A 13,607-nucleotide genomic window follows, 5' to 3' on the forward strand; every position below is an offset into this window, starting at 1 on the left:
AAAATGTATAAACCATATAAATAATAGAAATAATTAAAGCATTTAACACAATGGGAAGGTAGAACCCCAGTCATTGTGCAATAGGATCTAGTTTTTCATGTGAATTGGGATTGCAATCCTTTATATCTATATGGATCAAGGACTCCAATTTATATCCATCGTGGTCCTTGGGTATTTGAGATCGAGATCCCATGAGAAGAGGGAAAGGCGATCCTTGCAGAATGGAATCCAGATCCCATGAGCATTAGGAGCGAGATTGTTTATATATGGGATCCAGCTCCGGGCTAGATGCCCTCTATGGAGCGCGATCGAAGTGCCGGAGCTCCAAATACCCTTCGATTTGATGTTCCTGCTCCTGACCCGGGAGCTGTTCCTGCTCCGGCTCTCGGTAACTATGTTCCCATCTATAGAAATATGGTAATGTAAGTTTGAATCATTTATGTAAAGAAATTAACATATTAGAACACGTTTTATGCATAAAGAATAAACAAAGAAATATTGTTTTAAAACAAAGAAAACAAATGTGCATTACAAGAAAATGAACAATAATAGATGATGACTTGTGTTGGTATTTTAGATCTTCCTTTTGTAATGACTGCTATTTTCAGAGTAGATTCCTGTTTTAAATAAGACAATGAACAATATTTTCCTCATATCTTATCTTTATTTTAACATGCATATTTGTCTCAAATAAATTGAAGTTGCTCTTTATTGTGGGAAAAAGGAACTAAACCAGCAAAATCTTTATGCTAAAGCTTAACTATGCTTTATGGCATGTAGCAATATACGGAAGTTACATCTTTTCAACTACATTTATGTCAGCCACGAAAAGATTGATACGTGTATTGTGTTAGACAGGACCACTAACGTTTTTCCATGTGATTTGGTATTTTTCTCAAGGTTGGGATCAAGGTATATTGGGAATGTGTGTGGGAGAGAAAAGGAAGCTTAAGATACCTTCAAAGCTTGGTTATGGGTCACAAGGATCTCCTCCAAAAATTCCAGGTAATGTCATCATGTTTGGGACTGTGCTATTCTTTTCCTATAAGTACTATATTCTCCATGCTTTTCAAAACGAATACATTTTTATGCTTTTAAATTTATCTGGTGATAGATTTTGGTATGGATTTGTAACATAGTTTTGGTTTGTGATAGTGTTACCCAGTGTTTAAAAAAAATGGATTGGTGGGGCGGATTATCTACCCTCGATCCCAATCGGTATGGGCGATCTGGATTGTTTTCGGATTTGTTCAGATCGCCGATTTGGTAATCTTTTTTAAGAATAGTGTTATATACAATAACTTGCCTATTTGACATCACCTAACATCCCTAACTTTTAGCTTTTTGGGCGTGCTTTGTGACCTTGTATCCAAGATCCAGCGTCCTAATCCTGTAGGCGAAGTCATTTGGACCTCATAGAAAAGTTTTTTTTTTTTTTTGAAGTTTAAAATTTTGAACCTCTCAAAATATGAGTTTTTATAAAAAGGAAGTGCGTTGGGGGAGCTTTGAACCACTGACGTCACACTACTTCTTTGTCCTTGCTACAATGTAAGCCTTTCAAGTGGTTTGAAACACTGTTGGAAAACCGGGCGATCTAACCGCTAACGGCCTGGTTAGATCGGAACCGGCCATTGGCCGGTTTCGGTTTTGGGCGGTTTTGGTGATCAACCGGTATTCCAATTTTTTTTTAAAAAAAATTGTATATAAATTCCCAAAAATAAGGAATTTGGTTTGTAATGCAGTTTTAATATTCTTTACATTATAGTAAAAATTAAAAATTGTTTTGGTCATTAATACTCACTATTATATTTTCCCATCTTTTTCAAATTTTTTAAAAATACCCCTAGGCACAAATCGATTTGTTAAAATCCATTTTTTTCAGATTTTCAACTTCATTTGAATATGTTTTGTTTTAATTATTCTTTATATGCTTTTCATATTTTAGTAGATTTTTTTTGTGTCTTTTTTATTTGTTTCAACAATTTTTTGACCGCTCGGGACTTGACTGGTTAGAATGGTTGAATCGGCCGGTTTACCGGCTAGGCCAGTTAAACCGCTTCCTGGCCCATGTCCGGTTAACCGTTCCGGTTCAATTTTGTGAACACTGGTTTGAAAAAAAAAGGACCCATTCTATTTTATACCTTGTTCAAATCACTCATTCCTACAAAGAACCGGATTTGATATGAATGATTCCCAATCCAGATAGATGATTGCCTATCCAGATCAGTGATTTTTTCGAAAGTGGTTTTACCCTAACTAGGTCCTAATATCACAAAGTTGTGGCCTTTCAGCATCTGCAGCAAGGCAGTGAAAAGCATGAATAGTATTTATTTTTTATGCATTATAGTTAGGGAAGGGAATCTAATTATTTTAAGCTTGATTATGAACGTAAGTGGGATTCTACATATCTTGGGCTTATCATGTTTAAATTTTTCTGTAGTTTTTCTTGCTTATTTGTCTAATGCCCACACCAGTAGCTACGTATTTGATATTCTGTTTGGAAAATTGGATGCTACCCATTGCAGTTAAATGCAGCATTCCATAGACATTGACATGAGTTTTGGTGTCACAGACACCTGTAGCAGTTTCTACCATGGTGACCCCATAGACTCTGACAATGTTGACACGCCCATACAACAGTAACAAAAAAAGAAAAAGAAAAAATAAAAATTAAAGTAAGAAAGGCGAAGTATTCAATGAGAGCACAGAAGTTTCCTATAATTCTCTCACATCAGCCCAGCCATCTGTTGTTATCTGAGAGTGTGCTGATGTTGAAGACTGTAGGAGCCTTCACTTGTCTCATTGTATACAAACCCTTACCACCTTTTCTTTTTTCCCATCTCGACACATTCTCGACACTTCTGTCAAAGGATCTGATACTTCTAGAAAGTGTTAGCGTCTCTCAATTGTTTATGATGAAGTGTTCACACTTCAATTGTGGACAACTTTTATATTTCCAGCAAAGTTTGTGGCATTTCCAAATATCAAGTGTGGTGCATGTGTCACGGGTAGGCAACCTTTGTTCGAATCGCCTGGGCCTCATGAAGAGTTTATGACACTTCTGTTGTTGATGGCTAAACTCCTGACAGTTGACTTGTATCACACCTTCAAGGAAATGGGCATTTTCAAGGTAACACTGGTTAACTGATGCTCTTCTTTAAGTGCAGAACGTAGCTAGTCACATAAAAAGAAGGTACTCGAGGCTAGAGAGCAGGGTATAACTGCATACAACACATGCAACCAGTTGTGGCACTTCTTTATAACTGTGACATTTGTTATTGGGAAAATATTACATTGAGTCATATGGCACATGGACAGAGTGCTGTATATCACCTAACTGATGGCTAGACTGAATTCTTTTCCCACCTACGTCCACCAAGCTCCACTTGAGTGGAGGAAATGTTCATCTCAACTCTGTTGTTGAATTGACATGGAGCACACTTTTTGTGCGCTGAATGCTTATATACAAACCATTTTCTGTATGTGTTAAAAGTAATTTTTTTGTGGGGCAAATGAAAGGAAAAGTATGATGTTAATTGAGATATGAAAAAGTCAACAAAGGCACGAAAATTTTCAGTGTCTCCCTTCCACAATTCTTGCATCAAAGTAGAATCTTTGATGAATTTGCTTACTATGGGCTGCTGTTTGGGGATGGGAGTAATGTAGAACCCTTGATTTTTACTTCCTTTCTGCATTCTTCCTCTGAGCTTGCTTTTTCCTTATTGGTTATTTTTTACTTCTATTTTGGTTTGCCTTGTTAGAGCTGTTTTCTTATCATATAGGAATCACATTCTGCCAAATTATGAAAAACGTAGGTTTAAACTCACAGTTGATCATGTTGCAAACTTTGTCCTTCGGTAGGTTCAACAGCTGCTTTCTTAATTATGTAGGCATAGCTCTTATTGAAGCTGAACCTGATTTCTAAACTATGTAAACCAAATTTGAGTAGCTGCAGAAACTACTTGCAAAAAACGCCCCACAAGAACACTTGCATTGGTTTGTTGCTCATCTTTGATTGTTGGCTATGAAGAATCATATTTTGACACCATGCGTATGGCATTGAGAGAACAGGATCACGTTTGATGTACATGTTTTGCAATGTTCTGAGATTTCCAGTTTACAATTGCAGGTGGTGCAACTCTAATATTTGAGACAAAGCTTGTATCAGTAAATGGAAAAGGTGCTGTTGCAGACAGTGAATTGTAGTGGAATTTGATTTCAATGGACATTGTTTAAGGTTGGTAAGATTTCCATGCTTTCAATTACTCCTAAGTTTAGGGTACAACTTATCTGTCAAACAAAACATTGAATTTGAGCACTTTGGATATGCAATTTTTTTATGTGCTAGAAATGTTCTAAAACGATCGGAGCAAGAATTCTCGGGTAATTCTCTACGTTGTCCTGATTAAGGCAGGATATTAATAACTAGAGAAGAACTTTGATCAGATTATTTCTTGACAAATCTACCCAGAAAATTTTTGTGAAGAAAAAGCAAGATAACTGTTGTAATCATTAATTGTGATTAATACAGATGTCTGATAGTGTTTCAATTTTTTTTTACAAATTATATTGATTTAAAACATTTTGTAAATGTGTGCGCCTTAGTGAGATTCATATGAATAAAATATAAAACAAATAATTTGAAAGATAAAAATTATGTAAAATATCCTTATAAAGTTTCAAGCGTAATTTTATCATTTTATTTCATGACTATTATTTTTTAAATATTTTATTTTGGTGCGAGTTAGTCATATGTATATACGCCCCAAATTTTAGATAATTTTGATTAGTAAAAAAATTATAAAAATTTAAATACTACCAAAAATTGTAACCGTGTGATGAACTTTGGGCGGTGATGAGGTATATGTGATGTATTGCAGAACTTCACGTATAGGTATTTTGTAGATGCTTATATATATATATATATATATATATATATCGGGTTAGCCCACTAGCTTATATGAACATATGAGCTCAGCGATCCAGATTGAATCGGGGCCGATCTGACGATCTCGGATGTCCGGTAGTGTTTGAATTTTATTTATTTTTTTACAAATCTAAATCACTTAAAATTTGAGGCCTATATTCATAAAAAATAAGTTAATTTTTCAAAAATATCAAAAATATATTTTACGTGAAATAAATTAACCAAAATACCCCCGACAAATTTTGGGATGTATTTTGGTCATTTTGATTTTCGCAGATAATTTTTTTTTTTTTTTATTAGGTGCGCCTTGATGAGAAGGCCACACCTAAAATTTTAAGTGATTTGGATTTGTAGAAAAAATAAAATAAAATTTAAGCACTACCGAACATCCGTGATAATCAGATCGGTCTAGATTCAATCTAAGCCGTTGGGTTCATATGTTTATATGAGCTAGTGGGCTCACCCCACTAGCTCATATGAACACGTCCACTAGTTCATATGAACTTATGAGACTAACAGCCTAGATTGACAATTTAAGGTCGTGCAACTAGACTTCTGCTATAGTTTAAGGTCATATAGTTTAGACCAAGGCTATGCAGTTTAGAGTCGCGCAACGCCGACCACGATTGTGCAGTTTAAGGTCATACAGCATGGACCCCTGTTGTGCAATTTAAGGTCATACAGTACGGACCACTGCTGTACAGTTTAAGGTCATGCAGTACAGACTATGGGCTGAGCAGTTTAAGGTGATGTAGCACGGACCACGGCTGTGCAGTTTAAGATCATGCAGCACAGACCATTGTGTGGGTCATCATATAGGTGAAGTTGCATGGGGAATAGAGAGAGTAAAATGTTCATTTAATATAAAAGAGATGCATCACAAGGGAGGCTACAAATAAAAAATAATAATAAAAAAAAAAGAAAAAAGAAAAGAAGCCTTCGATAGAGAGAGGAGAGAGATCCATAAAGAATACATTTAGAGAGATGGTGTGCATGTAGGGAAAGGAGAGAATAAATTTCCTTTTAATAGGAAAAAACAAAGATGAGAGACCATTCGTAGAGAGGGGGGAGAAAGAGACTAAATATGGAAATAATTGTGCAAAAAAGTAGAGATAAAAAATGTAAAAAAAAAAAAAAGGGAAAAAAGAAAAAAGTAATGAATAAAGAAAAATCGAGATAGAAATTTTTTTATTTTATTTTTAAGTAGTTATTTATCCAAAAATAATTGTTTCTTGCTAACATACTATAATTTAATTATATTATTTATCTATTATAATTTGTGTTATAAGTTATATTTTTGTCTTTTCTTTTTCAATTTTTTCATTTTCTAGTATATTATTTAACAGCATAATTAAAAATTATTTATATTTATATTAGTAAATATATTATTTAATTATAAATAAATCTTATTCCAAAAGTTGTAGTAGAATATTATTTACTTATATTAGTAATCTATTATTTACTTATAAGTAAATATTATTTAATAAATGATAAAAGCAGATAGTAGATTATATTTTTTCGATGAAATTGTAATTTCCATAAGATATCTTATAAGCATAAAAATAAAAATACTAATAGTGCTAACTATAGAAGGAAAGAAATTGTAATTTCCATAACATATCTTATAAACATAAAAATATGAATACTAATAGTCACTATAGAATTATTGTTAAATATAATGATAATGTCATAATTCTATTTATCGTATTAGCGATTTTTATATTATTGATACCATAATATAATTATTATTAAATTCAGGAATTATTAACATATTTGGTAGCAATTTTATTTACAACAACAAAAAACAAAAAAAAAGAAAAATAAAAAAATAATGAATAAAGAATAACACAGAAGAAAGTTTTTTCATTTATTAATACAAGGAATACTATACTTTTAAAATTATATCGCTTAATGATATAATTTGCATTTTTGTGTAATTTTTATTTAAAAAAAATTCTGTCGTGCTGATAAATTACAATTATAATTATATTATTTATCTTGTATAATTTATATTTCCAATTAATTTTCTTTGCTTTCTCTTTTCTTTTTGGAATCCCCAACTATATATTTTACTAAATTAGTTGAAATTATTATATTAGTAAATATATAATTTTCTTATACGTAAATATTATTTGAAAAATTGCAGGAAAAATATTATTAAGTAAATATTAATTTATGTATAAGTAAATATATATTTTTTAAATAAATTCAATAATATATGTTATTTACTTATGAGTAAATAATTTGTTAATTAATAATTCTATTATGGTAGTAGTGTTTTCTTCTTCTTTTTTTTACATATTAGGATTATTTTTTGGAAATTGCAAAAAATTAAAAACCAGAAAATACAAAAAAAAAAGATAAATAAAACATAAATGAATAAATATAGAAGTAGCTTTTTGTATTTACCAATATAATTAATATTGAAATTTTAATTATATTTTTATGATCCTTTCAATCTAATAAACTATAATTATTTTTTTTTGGTAAGTCAGTGGCAGAAAAGGGAAGAATTTGTACCTAATTTTGAGATGCTTTGAGGTAGCCTCTAAGGTTGGAATGAACATGTTAAAACAAAGTTGTATAAGCCCCTAAAGAAGATCTAAGAGGCATAGCAAAATATACAGGGCAAAACTGTTATGCCAACAATAACACTCTCGAAGCTTATCAAGCAATCTCTAATATTTGGATTCTCCGGAATTACCGGGAAGTAGCTTCGAATTACCAATGGATGCACTCAATTGTTCATTGCCTTGGATTTTTGGGAATTTTCACAAATATTTCTTATTTTTTACAGTTCGAGAAAAATATTTGAAATTTTATAGTTTATGCTCATGTCCCTGTTTTTTTAAAAAAAAAATAAATTTTTTTTTTCCATACTAAATCCTGTTCGGAACTCCAAGTTCTTGATGGGGTGTTCGGTTTTTGCCAATGGGATCATTCAATGCCGGATCGACTTTTTCATAAATAAACTAGTTCGACTCTTGAAGTTCCAAGGATTTACATAAAATTTAGTCTGCTTGGAAGTTCAAGTTTTAAACCCGCAAAAGTGTTGAGGGTGGCGCTTGAAGTTTTGAACCTCATTCAAGGGACACCATTCAAAAGGTCACTTTCATGGTGCCACTTGGGACCACAGTGTACAAATGGTCCCTTGAGAACCATTTGTTTTCCAATAGGACAATGACTGAATAGTATCAGCGATTTCGTATACGGCCTGCGAGGACACGAATGCAAGCGAACTTTTGAATATTGTCACTTCAAGGAGTAACATTTTTAGTTGGTCTGGAACATGACTGAATAACCTTTTCTTAAATGAATAAATTGTTCGAAACTTCGAGTTCTAAACCAAGTTATTTATTAAAAGTTGATTCGAACCTTGAAGTTTCGGCGAATTTGTCCACCAGGAAAATAATACTACCGTTTTGGAATTGGGGTTCAAAATTTTGTTTAACACTAGTATCTCTAAAAAAGGGATGCAGCCATGAAACAAAAAATATCAGAGATATTTTTTAAAAATAAGGGATGCTTCTGAAAAATTTCCATAATTTTTTTTACCATAAGTACTTGAGTAAGTAGGTGCCAAATTAAGTAAGCTACTAAGCATCTATTTCCGTTCTGTAACTCATCATTTTTTTCCAAGGGTTACCTTTTTCAAAGGAGTGGGGAAGGATTTTAAGATGCCTCAGCTATGTGGTTGTCAGACCTAGCGGGCTTGCAACAAAGTACTTCCTCCAAATTGAAAATTTGTATTTGGTTTTAATTATGGATGCAATTTCTATAAGGCCTAGGTTTCATGAAAACAAAATAAAGCTTCATCTCGAATCCTCATCTAAAAATTTAGGAAATTCTCCTCTAAATCCCAAAAAAAGCCTAGGTAGACCTTACATAAAATTCTCAAGCTTTTCGCTCTGCCTTAGAAACCCTAGATCTAAAAAAAAACCTTAGATCTACCAATTCAAGCATGTAAAGACATCAAAAAAATGAAATGATGGCACAAATCAGAAAATTTGAACCTATAATTGAAGCAACCCCCACTTTCTTTACTCTTTTAAATTTAACTAAGTTTTGTTAAGATTTGAGCAGATCTAATCCCAGAGGTCAGCGCATATTGAAGCGCAAGTAATTTGTTGAGTCGTTTCCCTGACTTTGCCAATCGATTCTAAGAATCTTCATCAAAGATCATTGATTGCGCGTTTCCCGAAACCTCTCAAATGAGTATGTGCCTAGAGAACTCTCTTCCATAATACATGAATTTCTTCACCCATGGGTTGCGTCCTTTTCATTTCAATGGATGATAGATCAAGTTGCTTTCTACGAAAGGTCAAAGGTCGTCAAACCCACGGTGGGCGCCAAACTGTTTACACTCCGATATACGCCGATCTTTGGGATGATATCTACTCAAATTTTAAGAAACCTTAATTAAATTTTAAAGGGATAGAGAAAGTGTGGTCGCTTGAATTATGGGCTCAAGAATGGCACAAGTCTATTCATATTTGATTCTTGCTTGGGTCCATTAGTAGCACTAGTTCTAAATATGTATTTTTTACTTAAAAATGCTTATAAATTTAATAAAATATGATAATAAATTATTTTTTAGAAATAAATAAAATAAAACAAAGAATTAAATGAAAAATTAAAATCAAATTAAGCACAAAAATAAATATTTAGCTCTAAAGATCTGAAACCCAGAGTTTTGGGCTTGGATCAAACCTCTCTTCTTATTTGCGCCATTATCTCTTTTTTTGGATGCCTTATGCTTAAAAGAATTGATATATTTAAGGTTCCTTGACATAGATTGAGAGTTTATAAGGAAAGGGTTCACTATCTCTTTTTTTGAATGCCTTATGTTTGCAGGAATTGGTAGATCTCATGTTCCTTGACCTAGATCTAGGGTTCTTAAAGCATGAGAATTTTAGGTCGGGTCTACCTAGGTTTTTTTTGGGATTGGAGGATAATTTCTTTAATTTTTTAAGGTTATAGAATCTGAGTTCTGGGATTTTTAGAAATTTTTTTTGGATTTTTCCAAATTTTTTTGGAATTTTCTAGGGTTTTTTTTCTAATGTCGGGTATTTTTAGGCTATTTTTCTTAATTTGGGGAATTGTGTCCTATTTTCTAAATATTTTTAGGAGATTTCTGATGTCTTTTTTGGGTTTTAGAAGGGGTGTTTATAAGCTTCAAGTGGGATTTTTTTTGGATTTTTTTAGATTTATTTTTATTTTATTTATTTTTATCTAATTACTGCATCATCAGGCCGTGTTTGGATTTTTCGGGCCGCAACACATCCCACCATGATGCCCGACACTTGTAGGGTCTCGCAAGAACCAAATTGTCATTTTCTGGATCTTTTTAATCATAGGTCCAATTTTGGTGATTATTGGACCGTTAGAAAGCTCTCGGGGTATACTTCAATTTGGGATAGGTTTAGGCAGGTCTAGATCAATTATATTGATTCTAGATTGCATATGGTCTACTAAAGTTTTTATGGTTCTTCAAGCTCAAAAAAGAGATATTTAAAAATTCTCTTAGTCAGAATTTCGAGGGGGTTATAGGATAACACTCAAGATGGAACATTGGGCCAAATCCACTCTTTTTTACATCTCTATCTTGGACATTACGAGGGTGGATCGAAAGAATTTTGCATCCTTGGCTCATCATTTTGTTGAATTTTGGAATGTGAAATTTGAGAGATAATGAGGGTTTGGTGAAGATGGAGCTTCACGAAATCCAGTAAGACCGCACCTCAGAACCCTAGCATGAAAGAACTTTGTGATGGCTTGTAAAACCATTTCTATTACTCTAAACATGGTGTAGATATGACAAATTTACGAGACCTGAAATAGATTGTTCAAACCAATGTTTGAAAAATCGATGATCCGAATCAGACAATTTCGATCCAAATCGAAAATCTTTGAATCTGGTATGATTCCCCCTATATTTCAGGAACCGACTGTGTTTCCCCAAGATCCAGCCAGGTCAGGTCAGTATTATTAATAACCGGTTGATTCTGTCAGAACTGAACTGGCTGGGTTTCTCTTGAACCAGCTTTTGGGGAGGAAATTCGACATTTGATAATAGGTTGAGGTATTATAGGCATCTTTGAAATTTTCTATGGAGCAATAGCCCAACAGATATTACTTACTTCAAAGTGGGACCTAACCATAAATTTGGGTTCATTTTTTAGATATAATTTTGATGTGGGATAAATTTTCTCCGTTTCTTCAAGTATATCATCGTGTTTTGGTGAAAAAAATCCGGCTAATAAAATTTAGGGAGAATTTCATATAGAACCATAATTCCTCATATTATTTGATGGTAGACCTTCTTTCCGTTTTTATTTCAAACAGCATAAGGAAATCCCTAAAGATTTTACTGTACCCCTCATCTCTTATCTCCATCTTTTATGGACTTTTGATCATATAAATTAACCCCAACAAGTCTTTTTATACCATTTCATCCCAAAAACTTATTTAACCTTCTATTTTCTTTTCCACTCATTAAAAATGTTTTTAGGTTGAAATGGTATAAAAAGGTTTGTTGGGGCTAACTTGTATAATCAAAAGTCAATAAAATAGGAAGATAATAGATGATGGGGTATGGTGAAATCTATAGGGGTTTTCTTATGCCACTTAAAAAAAAAACAGAAGGAGGATCTACCATGAAATAATACGAGGAATTAGGGTTCTATACGAAAGTTTGCCTAAAATTGGGTATATAAAATCAGACTAATAAAATTGATATCATCGCCTTTGGGTGAATAGAATTTGGGTGAATAGAATCTGGCTAATAAAATGTGAGATGATTAATACTAGTTTATTGGGATGTTTAAAAATAAAAATTAATATTAGCTCATAAGATATTTAAAAAGTAAAAAATAATGTTAATTTATGGGATATTTTAAAAGAGAAAAATAATACTAACTTATGGGATAATTTAAAAGAAAAAAATGACACTACCTCATGGGGAGCCTTTAGCTCCATACACCCACTTCATAATATATTTTCAAATAACTTTATCCATTAGTCAACATCTCAAGTATGAATTTATTTATTTATTTTTCTAACTTTATTAAAATATGATTGCAAGTTCATGTTTCTAAATGCTATATTTTTTTGTCATACTAATTATTACACTTTAGATCTATTTATTTGTAAGCGTCATACCTTTGTTTCTCTATATTAAATCAAAAGGTCCGTTTCTCTATATTAAATCAAAAGGTCCAAAACTACTATACACTTCCTTTTCTTCACTGTAAATTTGAGTTTAAGAGATCCATTTTATTGCAATGAATAGTATTTTAAACTTCATTTGACTATAAAATGCATGTAATGGATAATAAATACTTAGGCATGAGAGAGGTCTTCAGTACCGATGTATTTTCAATAAGAATAACTAATTATTCCAAGGAAAAAGTTTATATAAGGATGCTACCTTATAATGGAGAACTATGAATGCCCCTCTAAAATTCATCGAAAAGTATAGTTTTAATGTTGAAAAACCCTTTGATTGATCATCTCGACATCAAGATGTATGACTATGAAAAACAAAAAGATTTGAAGTATTAGAAATAGTGCATTTTACAACATATTATCAGTTTTCAATATTTTCATATGTTTATAGATCTACTTGATTTTAACTATTTTTAAAATTTAAAATTTTATAATTAAATATAGAAATACATTTTGAGATAATCCTAGGAACAGTTTACATCAAAATTATATACCATGATAAAATTTGAAGGTGCACCTTACCTCTACACCTACGGAGCATCCTTATGCAAACTGCACCCTTATTATAATACAATACAACTATTTTTTTGAAAAACCTACAAAATTAGATATTTAAGAATTTTTAGCTATTTTTGGAGTTTTTAAGCTCTGGATCTTGCCAATCTGGATCCTTGATCCACCGATCCAAATTTTTTGGATCGAAGATCCGAGTCGTCGATCTGCTTTTTTCAAACCAGGGTTTGAAAACTCGCCGAGTCGAACCGGACTCGGCTGGTTCAACTCGAGAATCGGCAAACAGCGTGCCGGTACTACTACAAAACCGAAAATCGCCCGTGTTTAGCGAGAACCGGGCGATTCCCAATAGTGAATCGCTAAGACTCACCGAGTCTCGCCCAAGAAGATGGGCTGCACAGTGTTCTTCACGGATTTCATCTTTTTTTGTCATTTTCTTATCATTTTTCATCTTTTTGAGCGTTATAATCGAATCTTGCAGGCTTTAATTCAAATTTTTAAGCCATTTCAGCCAATAAAAGGTAATAAAAATCAACGATTTTGATAAAAAAAATTTGGATTGAAGAGTGAGTTTTAGGGTTTCTGCCATTTCACTGATTTCAAGTGAAAGAGGGCATCATTTTTTGTAAAATTTCAGGGTGATTGATCGTAAGAGTGTTGTTCAGAAGTTTTTGTTCATAATTTGTGATTATTTTGGAGGAATACATATCAATTTTGAATTTGAAGGCACAGATGCACGAAAAACAGGTAAGAACTGCGTTTTTTTTTTTTTTTCCGGCCATTTTATCAAATTCACTCAATGTTTTACAAATAATATGTTAAATTTATAGGCTTTTGATTCATTATAGTGTTGTTTATCATCACATGTATTCAATTTGATTTTATTTATTCAATTTGAGTTGGATTTTTGAGAAGAAAAGACTGATGTTTGTGAAAAAAA

General features: G+C 32.3%; 1 protein-coding gene across 2 annotated transcripts in view; it reads left to right on the forward strand.

The window, feature by feature from the left end:
• The window catches only part of LOC18430708 (peptidyl-prolyl cis-trans isomerase FKBP15-1), a 58,601-nt gene extending 54,250 nt beyond the window's left edge, over nt 1-4,351 (forward strand). Inside the window, exons 5-7 of one of the 2 annotated variants that reach the window (XM_011623757.3) lie at nt 901-1,005; nt 2,961-3,130; nt 4,130-4,351. In XM_011623757.3, coding sequence (XP_011622059.1) covers nt 901-1,005; nt 2,961-3,130; nt 4,130-4,144 — 290 coding nt within the window. In that variant the 3' untranslated portion in view covers nt 4,145-4,351. The remainder of the gene's footprint in view (nt 1-900; nt 1,006-2,960; nt 3,131-4,129) is intronic. The other variant, XM_011623758.3, reaches the window with a different exon arrangement.
• Nucleotides 4,352-13,607: the final 9,256 nt, after the last annotated feature.

The sequence above is a fragment of the Amborella trichopoda genome, chromosome 6 (genome assembly GCF_054954075.1).
Source record: "Amborella trichopoda isolate Santa Cruz 75 chromosome 6, AtrichopodaSantaCruz75HAP2 v2.0, whole genome shotgun sequence".
Taxonomy (NCBI): domain Eukaryota; kingdom Viridiplantae; phylum Streptophyta; class Magnoliopsida; order Amborellales; family Amborellaceae; genus Amborella; species Amborella trichopoda.